Source organism: Nasonia vitripennis, chromosome 1 (assembly GCF_009193385.2).
Source record: "Nasonia vitripennis strain AsymCx chromosome 1, Nvit_psr_1.1, whole genome shotgun sequence".
Lineage (NCBI taxonomy): Eukaryota > Metazoa > Arthropoda > Insecta > Hymenoptera > Pteromalidae > Nasonia > Nasonia vitripennis.
Window position 1 is genome coordinate 29,714,543 of NC_045757.1, and position 23,636 is coordinate 29,738,178.

General features: G+C 42.7%; 2 protein-coding genes across 3 annotated transcripts in view; one reads left to right on the plus strand and one right to left on the minus strand.

Moving 5' to 3' along the window:
• The window catches only part of LOC100678116 (agrin), a 341,408-nt gene that overhangs the window by 26,666 nt on the left and 291,106 nt on the right, over positions 1–23,636 (plus strand). The window lies entirely within an intron of this gene.
• Positions 5,463–7,991, minus strand: LOC116415866 (chymotrypsin-2-like). Its single transcript, XM_031921408.1, has 5 exons — positions 6,792–7,991; positions 6,565–6,712; positions 6,046–6,298; positions 5,805–5,948; positions 5,463–5,727 (listed from the first exon to the last, which is right to left on the minus strand). The coding sequence occupies exons 1-5, from the start codon at positions 6,919–6,921 to the stop codon at positions 5,569–5,571; spliced, it is 834 nt and encodes a 277-aa protein (XP_031777268.1). The 5' UTR covers positions 6,922–7,991; the 3' UTR covers positions 5,463–5,568.

Below are 23,636 nucleotides of genomic sequence, written 5' to 3' on the forward strand. Positions count from 1 at the left end.
TCAGCTTGGCCCGCCTTGTACGGGAGCCGCTACTGCTATCCGCCTCTTATCCCCACTTACAAATCGAGCGACCACCGCGCACCGATGTCGGGCTACCACTTTCGTCGTCTCTCCAGTATTTTATATAGCTATACGGCTACAGCGTTCTAATACTTGCTGAGAATTCCAAGATAAAGACATAGGATTTTTAATAGTTGATGTTTTTGTAAAAATATCAGAAAATATAGCTATACAGAAATAACAAGTCAAATAAAAAAACACAGATAACGTCGAGAAACAATATTATCCTTTGTCGAATCTGCGCTCCAGTATTAAACAAACACGCATACCAGCCACTATTTTGTCCTCAAAAGCCAAAAAAGACACGTATCTCCTTCGCAACAACCCTCTCGAGCGCCGTCGCGATTATTGTGCTTGCGATTCAGACACTCGAGCAGAGCGATTCGGGTTGTCATATTCACGCCAGCAACTTCTCGAGATCCTCGTCTCCGTCAGAACGAGCTGGAGTGGACAGAAATAAAAGAAGCCACGGCTTGTTTATTTCTGCTGGCGGTTTTTCTCTATTTTTCTTCGTCGAAACATCTGTTTGTCCTCGAGTTGCGCGCGATCTCAGCTAATGTACTCGCTGAAAGCGTATTTAAAATTTTAAGGTAGCATGTAGGGATGCGAGGGAAAGTTCTTTTTACACTGTATCTAATGGCTGATTTAAATGCCGCGCAGGCTTATATCGCGCACTTTGCGAAGGTACAGTACGTTCTTAGTAAGTGTGTACAGACATTGAAACAATGTGGCAAATAGCGAGAGAGTAAAAGCTGATGCGGTAAACAAACTGTTTTCATTTTTAAAATTCACAAAGCGAACTTGGCTAAACTGATACGCAATTGCGGCTTAAAGAGCCTGCATTAACCGTTCATTTTTTTTTATCAAATGTTGGCATACGTACATTATTATCACGACGTTTTAACGCAAGCTTTTCCTTGATAATCCGCCGCCCAATTTACTCGCGTCCTCCTTCGGAGAGCAGCTTTATTTAAATCGCATTTCCTTCAATAAATTGCCCCCACTCACTCGCGGCTTCCCAGAAACATCATCATAACCGTGAAACCAGCCATACGGAGACACTCACGAAAATTTGTCGCGAAAAATTCTCTCTTTTTGCCTCGGATACGAGTTTGCACAAGGCTGTCGTAAAGAATAAAGATACGCGCGCGGCTAAATTTTTGTTTGGTTAAAACACAGCGCCGCTGAATATCCTTCCTCTTTTTCTCTCCTTTTTTCTCATATCCCAGCTGCAGCGACGACGAAAAGTTCCGAAGTAAAAAATCGCGCGAGTATCAAGAGCGAGCGCGCGTGCGTAATAGCCCGTAATTGAAAGGCCGGAGAATCGATTTTTACACTGCGTACGCGATATATAACAACTGAAAATTACCCGTCGATTATAGCTGACTTGGCTTTCTCATTACGTCTAATAAATGTCTGATTAAATATACTCATTTGCGCGCGAGAGAGAGAAAGATGTCTTCTTGACTCGACGTTTTTCAACCCGTGGGGGTATAAGGCTGTGTTTAAGTTTTTGCGTTTATACAAGCTTGATTGAAAACCGAGTATATGGAGGATGTGATCGATTGGTTTTTAAAGCCTGAGTTTTTACCGGATACGCGAGTGAAGAAATAAACTAAACGATTATACAGGACATCGAATGTATACTTCTATGAAAATGTGAAATTTGAAAAATAGCCTTTCCCAAGCCATAAAAATTTGTCCACGCACTCGACCAAGAGGAAAAAAAGTGAAATCCCCTCTCTCGACACCGGGAGTTTCGCCATAAACCCTCCAAGCCATCAGAGCTAATTGAAGTATCTCAAGCGCGTCAGCAGTAAGACGACGAAAAGAGCAGAAGGAAAATTCTCGCATAATTTCTCGCGCGACCGACAGTTCGACTGGCCTGAGGTGTCGTAAAACGGCGCATTCGCCGATACAGCTTCATTAGCCCGAAGGAATGTTGAAAAACCATATAAAGTGACAGACGCACTCGCACAAAGCCCGCCCTTGTGCTCTATAATAGAGCTCCCTATTGCATTATCATCTCTTTTTTCCAACTTGCGTCGTTCCAAATGCCTATATGTGTGAGTATACGACGAGGCTCTTAAAATTCTCTCGACTTAAGGCCTCAAGTGGCTACACCAGAGGAGAGCCATTTTCTATGTATGCTCGCACTACGCGCGAGTGTATAGGGAGATGCGGCGCACTCGAGGCTTAGAAAACGCGGTAGCTGCTACTAGCTTCTTTTTCTCACGCGGCGCGGGGCAGAAACTATAGCGATGATTAGATTTCAGAATTTTATGGGTTTCGCTTAAAAAGGTCGAGTGCGGTGTGCGTTTGCTATTTTTTAAATGGCTGTGGACACATACTCGCGCATAATCTCGTGAGAAGAGATCGACGGGCTTTTAGCGGAGAGAAGATGAATTTTCTCGCGCGCGCGCGCTTTCTCGGTTATATGATTTTCTGTATGTTAAGAGATCTCACCGCTTTATGGATTCAATTACGAGCACTTATACGCGTACGAGTCCGTACTTTTGATGCATTTGATAATTAATTGCCCCTTTTTCAACGCTGAAATATGATTTAGCCGGGGAGTTAAGTTTTACGAGACCCGCGCAATATTTATTTATAAGGTTAAAAATTCAGAGTATAAACGCTCTCTTATGCGATTTCCGGACGCGTTGCATTTACAGTCGTAAAAGTGAGGGTGTAATGCATGACGCGTATAAGAGGATTCGAGCGGTGCATAAAAGTGCGACGATAAATTCGCTTCGGCGAAGCACTTTAGGAAGTGCGACTCGCTTAAAGAGAGCTGTGCGCTGAATCGTCAAAGCAGAGAGACGCGATCCTGTACTTCTCTTTTGAGTATACGCGATGCGGTTGCGACTGACCCAATATTATACGCGAACGCGAGATTATCATAAATTTCCGTATATTTGAGGTAAAGGTGTCAATCAGTCGACGCAGCGAATCGAATCGAATAACGCTCGATAAATTTATGACGTCGTCGCCAATCATCGGCTCGTAATCACTTCATTACGCAACTAGTCTCCAGCTGTTTATTATGTTTGCACAAGTGCGCGCGTGTGAATAAATTGACAGCGCAGAGGATGAAATCGGCTTGCGATGAGACGTGAGCAATAACCGTAAATTATTTTTCCAGCATCGGTGTGTAAAGTGAATAAAATGGATTTTTATAAAACAAAACTCTCTCGGTATTCTGTAGAGAAATAATAAATGCAAGTATAAAAAATCAATTAATGATCTAGGGAGTCTTCTCAGCTGGACTTTAGGTTTCTGCATTTTTGCAGAACCGGATTCGCTTTTCTCGATGCCGCGACGATGAAACGGGTATATTTACAGCGATTTTCCTTCATGTTCGCAATTATTAGCTGAAAATTGCGCAATCGGATTTAATTTTCTCAGCTTGACTTCGAAGCATTAATATCGTAGCTTTGGCTTTCGCAGCTCTTTAAAAGTTTTACTCTAGAAAAGCCCAGATGTTATGATTATATTTTACACTTTCTTTCTTCCACAACCCAGAAGCTTCTCTTTGTTCCTTTCCCACATTCCGAAGCTATGAATAGTAGGTGCACACACGAAGCTCGTAGCTAACCGACCGACAGCGGGACTAAAGTGTTGGTGCAGAGCGGTTTATATTGCCTCGATTAGCTGATAATGTATGCAAAATATCCTTATTATCCTGCAGAGGCTGCCGTGTAAAGTGCGAGCGGTCATTTTGCCGCGCGCGGCGAGATACGAATCTTTACTCGTCCCGACGACGCGACGCGACTCGCTCGTATAGCTTAGCTTTATAATCGCGACTTATCTGAAAAGGGTTTCGTGCATAGTCTATTTTCAGCGGCTCTCGACGCATGGAAAGCAAATTATTTTCTTGACTGCTCGCGGCACGCGCACGTGCAGTAGATCGAAGACAATTGCGAAAATGAGGGCTAATGATGCAAATTATTGCGTTTTCTTATCTTTCGTTTATTAATAATGTATGAACTGTTTAATTTAAGTGGCATGGGCGCAATATTCAATGCTATTTTTTAACGTTACGCGTACTTTATTCCAAGAATTAATTATATAAACACAGAGCAGCCTTGAAAAATCTCTTTATTTCATTCGCAGAAAATTCATATTTACATACACGATTGCAGCGATCGTAGCACAATGAAACTCATTATGTCAAGCTTATGTACGATTCAATGTGGCTGCGTCATTATGGCTATTTATAATACAGGCAGGTGAATTGCATCATCATACGCGGTGTATCTTGCAATTTATCAATTCTTATTGGTATAAATAAAGACTCATAGTCGAAATATACACAGAACTATGGAGTTGTCTAATATCCTTCGTATTGAGAAAGAACAGCTCTCGCGGGAGCAAAATTTATTCGCCGTCTTATCTGCGCGTCTTAGCAAGTATAATGAGTCGGAATAAACGAGCGCGCGGTATTTAACCGCGAGCAACATTTCGGCGAGCGATTCCAAGTCCATTTGTACAATTAGGCATAAACATCATCGATCGATCCGAGAGTGACGGTCGTCGACTTCTTTATCGCGCGTTCGGCTTCTTTCTCTTTTTTCATCGTCTTGAGAGCTTTCTCGTCTTCTCATTAACCGATGAATCACAAAAACGGGTAGGAGTAAAAACCCGGAATGTTTTCCGCCGGATAATGTTCCTTGAGTGACTTTATAGATGTATATTTGAATATCTGAATGAGAATGTTGTACTATCTTGTAAACGGCATGTATACTTATATATACTGTTAAAAGAATACGTTAATCGTTCACGATTTACTCGAATATTCTTAACTGCACAAGGCACAACACGTTAAAAAAATACATCCCACGAATTTCAGCCACTTTAAAAATTTGCCCTCTGCCCCTTCAGCCATCCCACAGCGTCCTCCTCGGCATCGTTGCAAGGACGCGCGCGAGAGAGAAGGGCTTTTGTCGCGTGTGTACAGCCGACAACGCGCGTTTTCATAAATTCGTCATACGCCCGGGGCTGCGTACGCGACGGAGATGAAGAACGCGCGCTCCGCTTCTAAGTAGGCGCATTCCACGAGCGAAAAAAAGTGCCGCCGCCGCTCGCTCTCCGCGCACCTCCGCTTTATGAATACACGAGAGAGCGAGCTTATAAATTACGCGTGCGGACGAACTGTCCTATTGACTTGAGAGCGTGGGAGCTGGAGTGTGAGCGGCGAGGGAAATTCGGTGAAGGTTGAAGCGAGTCTGAGTGTATAAGTTTGATGATAGTGCAAAAATTACACTTGTATGCGCGATTTCTTCTATGAAAGATTGATCGTGATTTTATATTGAATTAAGATGTTTACTATTTGTATATGTAGAATGTATAAGATATAGAAGTTATATTTTTTCATATCTTATCTGATAGTGTTAGTTCATAGACATTGATAACATTGCAACACGCAATGCCTAATTGATTTACAACTGATATACAAATACAAGTCTTTTATAGAAAGAGTCGAAAAAGTTACACTACGAATCCAAATTAAGGTGCCCAATTTTTGATTCCTGTTTTGTTCACGATCCAATCACGATGAGCCACTACTCTGGTGAAGATTTCGGGTTTTCCGGTGGCATAGGAGTGGGCGTATGAAGCAATACCAACTTGTTTACCTTCGACGATGAGAGGGCTGCCAAGATCACCCTGTGAAAAATTAACAAACATACAGTAAAAATCAAGGTTCTACTGTGTTCAATATCGCGAAGTTTCATTAAACTTACGTAACAAGTGCCGGTTCCTGGTCTGCTCATAATACAGATCTGGGAGTCAGTGATGGGGTTGTCCTTCCAAGCGAGCTTGCACGTTTTTTGGTGGACGATTTGCACAACGATTCTTTGCAGATCATCGCTGGAATTGCCTTTTGGCTGAAATCCGATCAAAAGAATATATAATACACACGAATCGAGTTTGGATCTTCATTTGACTCTTGCAATATACATCATCTCGTATTTAATTATATACCTCAGTAGAACCCCAACCAATGATGTACGCAGAGATGACAGGTTCGTAGGTGCGACTGGAAAGAGGGATGAAAGTCTTTTTGCCAGTAAAAACGATATCCTTGTTCAAATAAAGAAGACCGATGTCATTGATTCCCTTCTCTTCGTCGTACTTCGCGTGATAAACGATACGCGTGGGTTTGTAGATTTCACCTTCGTTGCCAGCGGATAACCTGGTGCTACCAACGTAGACTTCGATCCATTCAACTACGGGACTGTAATATTTCGAATTCACTCGATTAATTTAAAAACTGTTATATATATATATATATATATATATATATATATATATATATATATATATATATATATATAACAGTTTTTAAATTAATCGATATATATATATATATATATATATATATATATATATATATATATATATATATATATATATATATATATATATATATATATATAGACACACACACACACACACACACACACAGTATTCTTATTATAATTGAATTTCGTGTGAAATTACTGTTGGATGAGGCACCGAGCGGCAGTTAAAATCCAACGATTACTGATAATCGTGCCATCGCAGAAGTGTTCGCCAAAACTTCTTAGAGAGGCCATGAACGGAAAAACGCTGATGCTGGCTTCGGAACCGTTGATGATTCGCGGTTGGGCTGCAACACATTGATATAGTAAAGAATAGCTTGCTTGACACATGGTCATTCGTAAATTATCAAAATTGTTGATTCTTACCGTCGATGGCCACCACGAAGCACGCGAGGAGTACAGTAGCTAGTACCTTCATGATCACTATAGTTATCCCTAGAGAAATATTGATGACTAACGTGCTTATCGTGTAATTGGCAAAGCATTGGAAGTTCATTTAGTTAGATTAGAATTTGAAAAATTTTAAGTGACGTGTAATCTGTTCTAATGAAATCAATATACATCAACGATGAGCAACAGATTTTTAGAACGGTGGTTCTATCATCGAAGCTTAATTGTTTTATCATCGTAATCAACCTGACGTAATGTATGAAGTCGTAGATGAGTTTACAATCAGAACTAATAAGCTTATATATAGTTGCATTAGGTAAAAGTCTATTTATAAGAAACAACTGCTGCCAGGTCATCGGCACTTGTTAGCTTCCTTTTAATCGGTCTTTTGCAAGCACTGCGTCGTCATTCTTAGAATAAACCATTCACCTGCTTGTTTAGATTTTTACATAAGAGCATATGAAAAAACTCTAAATATAATCCCATTCACAAACACCCTAGCAACAATCATCAAAAATTTCCTCAACGTCAGGAATACCACCATCGGTCTGCATCAGCAACTCGGATGCTCTAAATACAAAAATAAAAGCTACCACCCTATCACTCCAGCTCATTCTCCCACAAAAAAGCATCGCTAAGACCACGCAGATGCTCTACAAAAATACCCACATCTTCATCTTCGTCCCACCGATACGGCTGAAAAGAAAAGAAGCACAGGCGAGAATTTCAGTTTTAGAGGAGACAAGAAGCTGAGAAGCAAAAGAGAGCGTCGAACTCGTATAATACTCGTGTTTATATTGTCGGGCGTTCCGGGGCCATAAATCCCCCCGAGAAAATCGGTGTGCACGCCGGTAATACGCCGGCGTGGAAAGGTGCGAATCGCGTATGAGACGGGGCCGATTTCTTCATTACGACGGTAGCTGCAGCGGACGAGATCGCACACGCGGATATTATTTGCCGCCTCGTAATACGCGAGGAGATTGATAGGCCTGTAATGAGAATCTTGTTATCGCGAGTGCGAGATGCTGATGCTGCGGTATGAGAGGAAGTTGGGGTTATTTTTATTAGTCGGATTTTAATGCTGGGTTGTGCGGCTTTAATAGAATGATTTTATTGCGGTGCGGGTTGGATTGGATTTGATAAGTATACAGTGTAAAAAGAATTATTATGAATTAAATTAGCGAAGCATACTTTTTAATTAGAATTTTCAAACAGAGATTATAAAAACGTTTATGTTCACTTTTTTGACAGAGTCATTATGACAAATGCAAGAACCATGTCAAAAAGTAGGTCAACAGCTGGAAAAAATTTACTGCAGCATGAAATTGTAAAAATATTATAGTTTTCTTTTTTTGCCTCATACTCACACTGACTTTCTACAAGACAGTTTACGATGCCAGCGCATTTGGTAACGCCCGGTTTCCTTTGATCTCTAAAATAACTGCAACTACATTTACGTAATTCAATGAAGTCATTACTTTACATTGATATTTTTTATTACATACCTGTCATTCCTTCTTACATTTCTTTCAATAAAAAATAAAAAAAATAAACAATAATTATAACAGTAAAAGATGCGCTCGTCGCGCCGTTAGCATAAAACAAAATTAATCACCATCTCGCATATACGTTCTGCGTTTACCTCCTGAAAGCTCGAGCATTAAAATAATTCCTCCAAAACTCAGCGCGCATCTGCTCGCGAGAAACAAAGTTAGTGAGTCACGTCCCGCCAATTAATAACCCCCAATAAAAATTAATCTCCGAAATCATTTATTCGCAACCACCTTCGCACCTATGCCCTCGTGCGTATGATGCATCGTCTTCGCGGCTCTGTTCCGCGGTAATAACGGCGTTTCTTTAGTCGGCCGGGGCTCAAAGTGCGCGATGCTTTATGACTCGTCGGGCCATATACAGCGAAGTTGAGCGCGCACGCGCGGGCGAGAGCTGCTTATAACTCGTAATAAATATCGCGCGACTTGTGCTGGAATTTGCGCTTGTAATCAACCGACTGGACTTATACAAGGAAGAGATATTACGAGAGTGTATATCGAGAGTGTGTACCGCAAAATTTCTAGTTGTCGCTACAAGCACACTTGTAACGACTTTGTGGGGTATTCGCGTTAATTTTGGCGATTCGATGGCAGAAGGAAATGTTAAATTAGACTTACCAGTGGATAAGCTGCTATGGAAACGTGTAACAAGTAATATTATAATTTTGGAATGCAGCATTTCCTCTATTATCAGCCGTTCCGAATTAAAACGAGCGCGTTCAACGTGTCTCCTTCAAGCGGCGCACGTAATAAAGTTCTCCACTTTGCCACAGGTATTATACACGAGAACACAATCGGGCTCGTATAACAGAATACACCCGACGGCATTCCCATAGCGACAAACAAAATATCGCCAGTCCGCGTAGGTGTATACGAGCATTATACCCGCGCCGCGCATTTCCCCTACCGGCTCACCGACATGCTAAACAGCGCGGCAGCATCTATCCATTCTTGAACTCGAAAGCTCGACTGAGAAATTTGCTTTCCGGATGCTGACGCGCGTATTATACACGGCCTGTCGAAGAGACCGGGTATATAAGGAGCTGCGGTAGAGCCTGATTTCCGATATTTTCATGGTTCTATACACTGTAACCTATACTGGTTTAGCGATTTTAAAGAATGTGACAAGAAGTGTAAGCAGTAGCAGCCGGACGTGCGGGTGATAGGTGTATTATCACTTCGTTCGGATTGGGAGTGACGTTTTAGATTTACGACGATATCTGCGGCCGGTCGAATATCAGTTATACTGGATTTATGGGCTCTTAAGTTTCGTTCTTGAAATGCAGGCGCTTATATCGTCATTTACCGAAACGTAACAATCGGCTTGTGAGAAAAATGTGTCAAGCCTAGAATGGCTAGTCGATGAGTTATGAGAGCTGAGAGAAAGTTTTGCAAACTTGCCGATTTTTTCTAGCTATTGGCCGAGACGAGAGGGTTACTCACTATTCATAGGACTCGCGGATGTTATATGGCCAGTAAAATCTCCTACTGCGTAACTCCAGAATGTAATAGACAATTGACGCTAGGTTTTAACACTACATATTACATATACTTTGTTCGAGCCTGTGATATACGGCTTGCACATCGTCTTTGTCGAGCGGAAAACAAATTTTCGTGGTGAAATAGTGTATCCTCAGGCGGTTTGTGGTGTGGCCGTCAATTTCGACGTAAATCAAGCTTTTTGAAACGTCGTTTATTGAATTCTAGAAAATTCAACGATAATCCCAGTCCGGCTTGTATTTCAGTTATACAGGGCACGTCGAAAGAGAGCTGGAGCGACAAATTTCATCAGCGCAGGAAATACATCAGCTTACTCATTTTACGCTCGAGTAATACATGTTTACCGCAGCCCGTTTTTGTGCGGATTGCGACAAAATATTTGAAACTAGACTCAAATTATAGAATAATAATAACGAGAAACTAGTAATTACAGAACGCTAACGTTTTCACCAATACAAGTATATTTATGTAACTACTATGCGGTTGGACACGAGAAAGTTGTATTATATCATCATAGCCATTGCCATTGAATAAATCGTGCTTTTTCTGAATTGCTTCCGCCATGCTCTTCTGATATTTCTATCAAAACCCTTTCATCAAATCTAAAAAATTTTAGTCATATTCTTACGTCACACACCAAGCCACAGAAAAAACGCTAACAGGCCTACGTGCTCAGCTTATCAACGCGCTCTTTTCTCGCTTGGCCTCTCATTGATTCGTCATCTATCTCTTGCGTCTCTCGCAGCCCTCTTAAAGATGCATAACTCCTTAATCGTTGTCGCTACTCGCGGCGCGCGCTTTCAGATTTCATAAATCAATCGACGGCGGTGGCGGCACTCTTCCTCTGACTTTTTGCATTTTGTCATCCGTGTAATTTATGAACTTAGCGTTTTACGAGATTTCTCATGAATTTCTTGAAAAACTTGCTTCCTATGCCCGTCTCTCTCTCTCTCTCTCTCTCTCTCTCTCTCTTTCTCATTCTCTCTCATATAGCGCACCGCGATGGGAGGAAGACGTAAGCACGGCCTCGAGCTTTTAATGCCTCGGTAATTACTTACCGACGTGGACCCTCCGGGCTAAATGTTTCATTTAGCAGTTAAAGGACATTGCTTGTGCTCTGTGTGTGTGAGCGCGTATGCCGCGCAGTGGCACCGGCTCTACGACCGCAATACCGCGTGCTGTCAACTCTCGCGGTTGGAACGATCTCGTGGAGTGACACGCGCGGTAAAAGGGAATAGAACGAAGGATGGGGCAAGAAGTAATGCCTTTGAAAATCAGTCGCTAAAAGGCATGCGGAGTAGATGTACTTTTAGATTCGTTGCGGGATTTGTTTTTGAAAAAGGATGTGTAGAAGAGCTGATGGCTAGGGATGAGTTTGTTTGTAATTACACTTTGTAGATTTTATGGCTCGGGGACAGAGGACTCTTAGGTCAGTGATTACCGATGGAAATACAAAGTCGGCTGACGATGCGTTTAAGATTACTCTCTGGACGTGGGGGGGCGGGGGGGGGGGGGGGGGGTCGTTTTGATAAAGCTTTTGCGGGTGAATTTATTTAATGGATGTATCATTTCATCGTTCATATTTGAATTTCTGTTTTTGTTTCAGGTAAGAATACAGGCAATTCTAGTCACCTAACTATACGGTTGAAAATTCATCAAGGTAAAATTAAAGATAATGCTCTATCGCATATCGGATCTCATTTTTAATGATAATAAGGTTCAATGTAGTTCAACAATTATCGATATTGCGACTATTAAATCTCTACTTACTTGGATTTATATTGAAAAGAAAAAAGGAGAAAGACGATTATCCGTGGTAGTGCCATTTTTCTAAGCGGTTGTACATGCCGTCGTTTGATAATGAATTATATACTTAAGAGTCAGGACGACGGCGAGTGTGCCTTTTAAAACTTTTACAACTCATCTATCGACATTTTTACTTCGTTCAATAACAATACAGACTGAACAATATATACATCGCACCGCATCGTTTGCATAATTCGAGGAATGCAAATTGAATTTAATTTAATTTTCAATTTCGAAAAATCTTAAAATTACAAGTTAAAGTACAGTTGGGCAGATTAAGTTTAATATATCAATGACAATATGGTTCTGATATTTTTTTGATCATTGCATTTCTCGATCAATAAAAAAGTTAAGCCCATGGAAAAAATGTATGTAATAACAAAAATGGATACAATAAACAAGTTACGAGTTTTATTCTTACATAGGTAAAATTAAAATATCTTATACAAGTGTGCCTAAAGATATCGTCTTTCTATTATCATATAAGTAGGTTCAGAACAAAACAGTTTATACTGTCTTTTCTCCCACTGCTAGCACTTTCCGGTTATCTATAGTCTCTGGCTAGCGACAACAGGTGGCGTATAGGTACTTTCCTATTTTCCTCATCGCTATAAGGTTCTCTCGCTGCATATCTAGAAATGTGCCACTTATGTCAAAAGTGCTTTTTAGGGCCTGCTTAGGCTACTCATGCTAAATATGTATTTATGTTTTATGTTCCCGGTGTCAATGATGCGAACTACTGATGTTTGTTCTTTAATATTAAAATTTTTACTGATGCTTTCCTGTAGTATAATAAAGTTATTTTGGTGGTATTTCCTGGATCAGTCACATTTTTTTTCTTCTTTCGAATCGCCGCCATCTTGTACGCTGCGTTGAAAGTTTCGCTTCTTTTGGTTCGCCTAAAAGATTGATGCGTTATCATTGCAACTTACTTTTAACATTTGACATGCTGGAACTGTGGTATATCCAAATTCATTTTTTAATAATTCTTAACCTTAATGTTAATATCGAAAAAAAATTTCTCGTTTGACTATTCCACACAAAACTCTTTTTCAATCAAACTAACACCATCCCTTTACTATCCTCCAGAGACCAGGTTCAAATTCAGCAACTGGATTTCGCGAACGGCTATCACTTCATGAAAGCTGCGGATTTATCTCCTTCCAAATCTGTCCCGCTCCTTTTTCGTGAAAACTCAGATCGTGATTTAACGATCAGCAGCCCTGAAATTGAGATCGGACGCAACAGATTTACGATCAGGGATCGAGCATCACCAGACTGCAATGAAAGTCGTCAAGTCGGCGAACGACTCTCGCGTGTTAGGATGTATTTGGAGCGCGCGCGTGCGTACGAGCCGAGAGGACTCGAATTTCTCTTGCGCGTGAAAATCAAGTCGTGAGCTGCCGATTTATCGCACCTCCGTAGCTCGCGAAGGTCCTCTGATAACGTATTTGGACGGTCAAAATTCAGCTGATATCTTCATGTTCTTGGGTAGGTTTTATCTGCGCTTTTCGGTAAGTTAATGTCGCTTGTTTTGTGCCGCTTGATAGGGATGTGGTTATAATAAATCAAGTTATTGATTCTTACGAGGAACTTGCGCGCGTAGTCAGCTTTACTCATGTCAAGCAAGTTATAAAATCGAATCATTCACTAGAAAAGAATATAAAAATTAAGTTTTCTAAATTGCAAACAACGTTTTCAGCATCCACATCCTCATTCGCTATATAATATCTCATGCCCGTTCGCAAAACATCAATCAGCGCATCCCAGACCTCATTACCACGCAAGCGACGTAACCTAACATCCCCCTCATCGCATTTCCTTCTTCCCTTCTTCCTAACAAGACTAATCGTCTCCGAATCGATGATAAAAAAAGGTACATCCATTCCCGAACATAGACTGGCCTAACGAATTTCTCACCTTAATTACCGCGGCGAGCTTACACGCGCCGAAAACACGCACATCCGCAGCACGCGCGCGCGCGAGCGAGAAATCCCGTCCAATAAAGCCAGCGATGACTATCGCACGCGCCCCGTCGTCCTTTACTTCTATCCTTAACTCCGATTCGAAGCAGTCCTTCGGCTGCCATACATCTTCCCGAACGATTGTATTTTCGGACGCCGAAGAGGAAAAAACAGACGCTGGGATATCTGGACTCTCGTGGGCATAAATATCGCGGTCCCGCCCAGGATCGGGGACACATGTCTGTGTGCGTGTGTACGCCTGCAATTCAGGATTCGCCAGTTGTCGTGGGAGAGAAATAAAGATCGAGTGGGAGGTGAGAATTAAGGTCGTATCATTGACTTCGATCGCATTATGGAGTTACGGTACACCGCATTGAGCTGCAGATGTGAATAAAACTAGTTGGATTGGAACCAACTTATCTCATTATAATGAGTCTGAAATTGTGAATTATAACAGAAGTTCAGATCTACGAACTCGAGAGAACAAAAATACAGCTATAGTCAAAAAGAACAATTATGAGTAGTCTGCAGCGGTGGCTGTGGCTCGTATGCATCGCCTACTTTGGCGCCGCCAGCCGTCATCATTGACAAACAGCTCTTGGAAACAAAGTGCATATAATATGTATGCATATATATCTCTTCGTCACTCTAACAGAGCGCTATCTCGACACAGAGTCTTCGGGCGGTTGCGGAGGTGTGATGTTAATCTCGGCGTATAGATTCTCTCGACGTCATAAAATGCTTTACATTGCTCAACACATTCGACAATAAAATATACGACTCCGAGCTGAGAAAAGAAACAAAAACGAACGCTTTTTCAGGAGTCGTCCAGAGAATCCCAGTAGCCGAAGAAAAAGAATTCACTCCTCGTATCGTTTTCCATACGCATACAACAGCAATATCGACTCTGTAAGAGTCAGCGAAGAGATTTCAACGAGTGGTTGCGCGGGATATCCGAGCCAGTCGCACAAAAGGGCTAAAAAAAAGAATACGGGAAGAGCGAAGAGAGAGAGACAGAGAGAGAGAGAGAGAGAGAGAGAGAGAGAGAGAGAGAGAGAGAGAAGGAGTCGAGACAAAATCGCGTCGTTCGATATTGAAAGCCGAAGCTAAATTTATAGCGCGTGTGGGAAGGGTGAAAATTTACTACCGAGACTCGTCGTGTGCTGCTCGCGACTGTAAAAACTGTATCCTCGAGAATCGAGTGCGGCCTTGATTCTCGGCGCGAATTAGGCGAATAAATAACGCAATTTTATTGATGAGCACGACGTGGAAAATATGGATTCCGCTGTTAAGAGCTTGCCTCGGACGGCGAGACGTTAAAGTTTTATGCTTCTTTAAAAATATTTCTACTCTGAAGATTTTTGGTTTTTAGGCTTAGACAGAAGAATAAAAATAGATGAGGACGTCGTTAGTTCCTTGTTTGCGAGTTACCGAAACAGCGATATAATATTTCATTAGTTATAATTGAGGAATCTAGTCCTCTAGAGTCGAATTGAAATATTTGTTTGCAGTGGAGGAAATCATAACATTTTGCCTAGTAATCAATTTATAAACATAATCATCGTCGATTAAAGCAAGTCGAGCGAATTAAAACTCGTGGCGCCATAGCGACGCCCTGATGAGAGCAGCTAGAAAAGCGTAAAACAAGATGTACAGTATTTAAAAGACCGACAAAACCCGAGAGGAGATCCCGCGATTTTCTAGACCCTCGATCGCTCGTCCTCAATTTCTCGTTAACGAGCTATGCAGAGCGGCTTCTTGTTACGCGGATACTTTAACGAAGCCCAGAGCTTCGAATAAAACGACGCTTACGATACCAGTTGTTTGCGCAGGTAGAAAGTGTCGCACATCTTCGCGTTGAATTATTAATGGGATTAAACGCAAAATTATAACTTTGATAAAAAAAAAAGTTTATACCTTGTAACAAAATTTTATCACACACCGAAGCCAAAAATCGAACCTGCCTAACTCATCTTTTGAGCTTCCGAAGAAGACCACCGCTAATCCCCGCGTCTCCCCGAAAGTCCTCATTAAACGACGAAAGATCGAACAAAGCCCAAGCGCCAAACTCATTTCGGATCCTGTGGTAGCGCAGCACCTCGTCGTATATATTTCCCGTCGATTCCTTAATTTATAACCAGCCTCGATCGTCGATTTCTAAACTCTCACGACTCGTGCATTGCCTCTCACGCGGCGCCTTTCTGCCCGCTCCACGTGGTTACTGCGAAATCGGCGCCCCCCGTTGAGCACCGCCGAAAAGTCTTCGTATATATTCTTGTGTGAGTATCAAAGAGGCGGTGGTTTCTTTTTCTTGTTCAGTTGCAGCGTTTGGTTTAATGTCGTGTAGTGCAATGGAATCGAATAAACTGCGCATTTGTCGCGGACTGAATTATCGCTGGGAGTGGAATTAAGCATTGAGAATTGCTTCGTCTCATGCTGTTCTTTTTACAAATAATATATTATTTTAACCGTTTTGAAAAAGTGCAAAATTTTTCTTCGCTCTTTTATGAAAATGCGTCTACAAATAGTCACAGAGAAAAAGAACAATGTAGAAAAGCAAGCAAGTCGCTGCAACTTTATCGAATCGAACTGCGATTCGGCTTTAGTGCCGATAAAGATCTCGCGAGCATTTGCCTTCAATTGGAGGTCGCGCGCGCGAGAATTTATACTCGCGGAGACACGTCATAAAGTCTAATCCTCGCGTGGCTCGTCTCTCGATTAACTCCTGTGGTTTTATTGCCCGCCCTTAAAAAAGGATCGTAGCCCTCGTAAAGCGTACTTTTCCAATTTCGGCTCCTAAATTTCGATGCAGACCTATATACGAGAGGATGTACCATACGGTGCAATCAAATTTGGATTCCCAGAAATTCGGAGCTGGATTTCGTTCCAAGGGATTTGTTTTTATTTCATGGTTAGTGCAAGTGAATCTGGTTAAATTATTCGAAATGAGTCCATCACAATTTATCGCACTATTCTAGAGTCATAAAAATCTTTCTCAGCCCAACGCATCGCCTTAAAAAGTCATCTGGCCAACGTCACTGCAGCACAAGTATCGCATCGTCAAAAAAGTCCCACATCCTATACACTCATCAAGAATAAATAAAAAAAATCTAGAGGTTTGCATTTTTCTCCAGAGAATCTTAATCTCTACAGCACCGCTTAACGAGTATCTGGCACGAAACTTAACGCCGGAGAATCATTATCTTTTTTGTCCCCGATGTCACACACCAAGTATACGGTACTGTACGCTCTTTTTTCCTTTCATTCTCAAGAGGACCTAATTAAACGGCTTATACGGCCAGCCGAAAAAAATATTTAGCGCCTCGGCTACACTAATTACTTTTTTACGTTCTTCCAGATTTCAATCTGCCGCGAGAGTACGACGCATTATACCGCGGAAGAGTTTTAAAGCGATTTGACGGCGAGAGCCGCGCGAGTGTGAGATCAGCGACCTCAAGATCATTTATCGACCGCGCGCGCACGCGTCCCTTTCACTTTTCTCGCTGGCGGTAACGTAGTGTTCTGGCGTACCGTGAACCAGTTGGGTAGAAAGTGTAAGCTTGCGATAAATCACTTCCGATTCTATTGCGATGTGTAATTAACTTTCGTCCTTCAAAATTGTTGCATATTGTTTAGTCAGTCAAAATATTTGTATTTTTCTGAAATAAGCACAATGAACAAATGAATCTATCGAGCATAAGCGAAACTTTATTATCCTCTCATTAGAAACGAAAAATTATCGACATATTTTATTACTAACGTATACAGTTTATCAAAGCACTATTCACACGCACAGATTGATTATTTTAATACAAAAAGTGCTGTACGAGTGTTTACAAAGTATAGAAAGCAGTCGACCGATCTCTCGTAATATACCATAAATGCTTATTACGCGATTGTTTATCCTTCGAAAGGTGAACGCACCGCGCTTGCCAGCTTCGCCGCGGCTCTTTCCATAAGCCGAGTATTTTATAGCGTGTTAGCCTCCTATCCTATCCTCGGTTCACCTGCGGCGTAATATCCTCGTGAAACCCAATCCAAGACGCGAGAGTCCATCGATCAAGTTCGAATTCCTGCTGCGGTGCATCACCTTTCATTGCGGCATCTCTTCTTGCGGAAAATAAAATGCAAATTGCTGACGCCACTACTTTATTGAAGCAATTTACTTTTTTAAACTCGATATTATAAGCGTTACGTCTATCTTATCGATTATTTTTCTGCATCAAAAACAGTGACAATAAATATTCGAAAATAAAAACAAAATCGCGTATCTTGCCTCTCGCGGCTATTAATCTTCCATCGCAGCAACAACGAAATTCATATGTCCCGTTTCTTCGCCATTATTTGTCCTTTCATAGCCCGACGCTCGCGATATTGGTCAGAAAAGTTATACACGTACACGCACCTTTCACGTATATCCATCCGCGAGCAATAGCCGTTGGCATGTTCCCTTTATATGCCGTGTATCGTCGCGCATGTATACCCACATATATGTCGCGGCTCGACTTCCATTCAGCGTCAAAGTAAAGAGCCCCGGTATTCCGCATAATATCCTCTTCTCTTTCTCTTGCGCCCGTTGAGAGCGACACAGGTGAGCCAACTTTTCAAGAGACACGATCCATCCTACGGATTATCGATCATTGCGCCGCGGAGCTGTCACGTGAATCGTCTGTCCACTTTGCCGCGCGTATGCGGGGCGTTTGCGAAAATGTTGGTGTATATGTTTATGCGAGAAAAATATTCCAAATGCTCGAGTCTTGGATTTGTTAGGAATCAAGTCTTACACACCCTGTTAAAATTTTATGTAAATGATTTTGAACAGTTACATGTAAAATTTCACATGAATCGATGAAATTGTAATATTTTAGTTTATATAGCACAAGCAGCTCAATGAAAGCAAACGAGGCTGATTAGGCATACGTGCACCTCTATATCTGCAATCCGCGCGCAGATTGTAATGAGGGAAGCGGAAAAGTTCCTGTGCGCCATCTATCGTCGATAGCCGGAGACTATAGGGTTTCAAATATGCAAGCGCTGGAAGAAAGGCCAGTCCAAAACTGTTTTGCTTATAACGACTGCCATCTGAGTGGTAAATCTTTATTCTCTGCGTGCAAACAGATATTAAGACTCTATTTGCTTATAGAGTTATGTTTTATCACAGTTATTTTTTCTATATCCGGTGCCCTTGGGTGCTTGTCCAATTACTATATTAAATATAATCATCGAAGAAAAGAAAAATTTCATCCAGCTTTCTCAACTGTGCGAATTTCGATTAGCGTTTTATGCGCGACGCCGCGATTTGAATAATTTTCAAGCCTTATTGGCATTGCCCCACTGCGAAGCAAACGAAGGGAAATGAGCGAGAGAGATTCGAGAAGTTTGCAAGTAATTGGATATCCGATCGGTATAATTAATTGATCGGTCGAAAGATTAGCGAGGAATCGCGCGAATTGGAATTAATGGCCGATACGAGTGCGGTGTCTCTCGCGCGGAGTTCTATCTTTGGGGAATCGAGGTCGGCTACGATTGTTATGACTACTGTTTCCAAGAGGTACACACACGTTCGCGTAATGGTTATGGTACTTTCGAGGAGAGCTTCGCCATATGCGTTACGATTTTATGGACTGAACTGTTTGCGGTGTAGAGATATTGATTGTTTCGGAGGTATAGATATAGGGGATTCGGTTTGACGGATGATTTCATCGACGCTCTCGGGGCCAACGAGGTGTCACCCTGCGCTGACGACTAAGATTGATCTCTGCTGGAGATACACAGTTTGCTAGAAAACTATGTACTGTTCATTTTTCAAGTAATATCGATGCATTGGAAAATAACTTGGCGATCGAATTTTTCGTTTTTTATTCTTCGAGAAATACCTCATACGTTCCCCCTTATATAAGCAGAAAAAATATCACTCCAATAGACATAAGGCAGCACGACGCAGCGAATATCGAATTATATTTGCAGCCTTAGTGCACACATATATATAGCAAGGGACGAAGAGAGTGGAGTGAAATGCACTTCTCCGTGCGTATGAAAGCGAAAGTCACCATCACACATGCTTGATTTATAAATTCCGCGTCGACAACGTTTTCAGCCCCTCTTATTACGTTTCGCGTCTGCAGTTGGAGAGTACGGAAGGAGCCTTTCAATGGCGCGTCTGATACGAAGGGGGAAGCATTTTCTACCTTCGTCGGTATCGATGCGAGACGAGTATCTGCGATTTTAAAGGATGAGACTCCGAGACAATGGGCTGGTTAACAAGGCCGGCTCGAGGCTGTGAGGGAAGTGATGATTGATTGGTAACGTGGTTTTGATTCGTCTTGATTCGAGATTCAGCGGATTCCTCGTCTTGATTGAGAGAGCCGTGTCGATCTCATTTTTCTTTGCGCTATAGAGCTTTTTTCTCTCTCGTTCGATAAGCATTTGCAATCGACTGGAAAAAAATTTCCTTTTCACTTTTATTAACAGCCCCGAAAAGTTTTTCCATCAGCAAGCCTCGACCCCATTCATTTCAGTCTGCTTAACCCTGATATTATCCCAGGCCTGTATCTGGATCATTAATAGAAAGTGAAGAAAGGAGAAAGTAACCGATGAAACCGACAAAAAACCCCTTGAGCCGCGCGCAAAAAGCTGAAATCGAAACAAAGAGAAGGTGTCGGGGAACAAAGAGTATAGGTATACGCAGTGAAGCCACGTGTAAGAGAGAGGAAAATGGAGCAACAAAAAAGCCAGCGCGAAAGAGAGAAAGTCGCGTGATGGCATCCCCTCGCTTGGCAAATAAATTACTTTAGCTTATCAGGAGTAATAGGAGCGCGCACGACACAGATTGGTTGGCGCGGGACACGCGAATTAAAAGTTACACACCGCCGCTCGCCCTGCAGCCAGCACGACCCCTCGAGAGAGAGAGAGAGAGAGAGAGAGAGAGAGAGAGAGAGAGAGAGAGAGAGAGAGAGACAGAGAGAGAGACAGAGAGAGAGAGAGAGAGAGATCCGCACAGACGCACGCTATACGTATACACAGTATCAACACACGTACATACGCAGAGCTTCTACGCAGAGTAGCGTAAAGCACGGGGCAAGCGCGTCGTCATATAAGAGGCGAGACGAGGAATTTGCATCGGCTGGGGGCGCGAACTTGAGAATGGCGGGAATTGAAAAAGTTTTGGTTTCGCGGTTTTTTCTTCAGAGCTGCACACAGTCTCGACTATCAAATTGGAATATCTTATGCGCCCCTGCTGGCTATACGGGGGAGAGAAAAAAGTTTTCGGCTGCTTTATGCCCTGTGTGTTTGTGTTTTTATGGGCCATTGTGCAGCGAATAAAGTGTAGGCTCTGAACCGCGGAGCTGCTGCAGCTGTTTACAAAATGTAACTTCGTTTAACTGATGTTGCCGTTATGGAGCTTTTTTTGCCGCGTCTGCGTGTGTATTCTCTCTGTGTTATGTGGGTGGGTGCATGGGGTTGCAAATTCGAAACGGGAAATTTCAACGCTGCGGGCTATAATCGTTGACGGTAATGCTGCAGCGTATTCGCCCTTTGGAATATGAACTTTCACTGACTAAAATTTGGCTGACAATAAACGCGTACAGTGTGCTGGTGGCAAGTTGATCCCGCAATTTCTCGGCGTGTAAAACATTCGACTTTATAAGACACGAGTGAAACCTTCATTTTTTGCGAATAATTGAAAAAAATCAAGCCATCGCAATTTTTCCAGATCAACCCTTCGGACATTTTTCCGGCGTACATAATAGAAGGCCGAGAAAAATCCTTTAACGCCATCAGCGTCTCCTCCCATCCACTCATTCTCCGCGCGACTGAGACAGAGCGAGCGAAAACAAGAAGCGGAGAGACGCAAAGCGTCAAGACGAAGTAGCTCGCGCCTTACGTATATTTATTGCTTTAATTCGGCCGGCTGCCGCCGCCGTGCTTAAGCCGGGTATTTTATGTCTTAACCTGGATAGGCACTCAGTAGGTATATATAGAGCTTTTCTCTCTCTCCTCCCTCTTGGCTTTCGGCAGTTTCCACTGTGTGTGTGTCTTTACGAGCCAGCCTCCCTCTCCACGCCGTCTAATTGTTCTCTATGCCCGGGTAATTGCAATTAACCGAAAATTAATTATTAATTTGGCCGAGCTCGTTCCCTCCTCTATTTCGACGATCTTGACCGAGATGGCTCTTCTTCATGAGTTTCTTTCGCAAGCTCGAAGTTTTTTTTCGCCGCTGTTGCCTCGTGCATAAAACCAGCGAAAAATATCCAAACTTCGCCATATAGTAGGAAAATTTCAGGCAACAACCCTGACCCAGCTATAAAGAACGAAAGCCCGTGTCTCAGGCAACATCTCCCTTCTTCCCACACACATATACACGTACACAAGGAGACGACTTTACGACTCAACCCTCTCGCAGCTGCAGATTCCAGGCTGACCACGAAAACCACAACGGAAGACGTCGACACGGTCACTGCAGCGGTGTTGTACAACCCGAGGAAGTTCCGAGAGCGACTAATGCCCCCGTCTGAGTTAAGGGCCAGATTATAGCGTCGCGACGTCACCCCCTGCGCGACCGTGAAACCGCATTCTACTATACGTATATATTCGTCTCTTAACCGTGTATGGAGTAGAGATGCCGTTAGAGCTCTTGGTTGCACTTTCGTTGATAGAAGCACGTCGAGAGGGCTGCCTCCTATACTCTCGGGGAAATGAATTTCGTTCGTTTAGCCCTATAGGGGCTTGGTAAGTTGGGAGATTGCGTTTTTGGATCAATGCTAATTTTTTTCCGAGACACGGGCAATCCGCCTTGTAAACTTGCGAATCTTCCTAAACAATTATGGATACTCGGCGTAGTTCTCGAAAGTACAGAAGACAGACGCGTAATTAGCGCGACGACTTCCACAACGAAAGAAGTTTACGTCGCGTAACGGAAAGCCACGAGGAATTTCCTCGTCTCTCCCCCTTAACGGAGCCGACGAAATCACAATTGTCCTTGAGTCGTTGTGCGAGCTTTCGGTCAGAGTGTATGTATATGCGGCGCCTGCGAACAACGCCGCGCTTAATTTCCACGGCCGAGAGTTATGTAAACTATACGGGGCTCGTTTCACATTAATTTGATTTGTAGACTCTAGCCGTTTATGCAGCAGCCAAGAGAGAGAGAGAGAGAGAGAGAGAGAGAGAGAGAGAGAGAGAGAGAGAGAGAGAGAGAGAGAGAGAGAGAGAGAAGCCGAGGAATGAGAGCGGGAGAGGGTAATGTAAAGTAAGGCTGGTCTCCGTTGTTTCCCGGCCGGCTACTTCGCCTTATTGCAAGCTCGCTGTGTGAACTAGCGTTCCGTGTTTACCACCGGCTGACGTATTGCTTCACAATGGAGCGATTATTAATTATGCTCGTGTCTATATTCACGGTAAAGTGAATCGTGTAGTATAGTCCAGATTTGTATAGGTATAACCTTTTGTCCCTCCAACCAAAGGGAAAATCCCTTTGATCGAGAAAGTCGATCTCCAGTGCCCAGGCCTCGGCAGGGACAATCGTTGAGAAGAAAATCCTCTTGATCCTGGCACTACACGATAGTGTGAGAATCGAAGTGCGAAGAGCCGACGGACGAAGCAGTCACGAGTCGCACAGGATTCAAGCCACAATGACTTCCACAAACACGGCCAAGCGTTACCGTGTACGCAAGCTCTGTTTCCTTTAGCCATAAGGTATCCGAGGAACGTTTCTGCCTCCACTGCTGCAGTTTCATGTGTTTCTATACAGTTTCAGGAAATTCAGCCGCGTAATTAATCGTTGAACTCGCTGACGGCTCTTTGGTTTCTGATGCTCAGATGGGACTGGAAGTGTGCTTGTGTACGGTAATGCGCAAAACGCTGATATATATCTGGCGAGGTAGGATTAGAGTCACTTAGGACAGGAACGACGATTTGCTTTATAATGTGTGTATGTGTGGGGAGCTGTGTGAGCTTCGGCAGATAGAGCCAGGGTTGATTCGTAATATCGCGCGGCGTCGGATATC

Excerpts from the sequence above, each read along its gene's own strand:
- LOC116415866 (XM_031921408.1), bottom strand. The coding sequence starts at position 6,921 with ATGAACTTCCAATGCTTTGCCAATTACACGATAAGCACGTTAGTCATC. Across the intron at positions 6,299-6,564 it reads GCTCGGTGCCTCATCCAACA|TCCCGTAGTTGAATGGATCG; the intron begins GTAATTTCACAC and ends GAAATATTACAG. Across the intron at positions 5,949-6,045 it reads TTGGTTGGGGTTCTACTGAG|CCAAAAGGCAATTCCAGCGA; the intron begins GTATATAATTAA and ends ATCGGATTTCAG.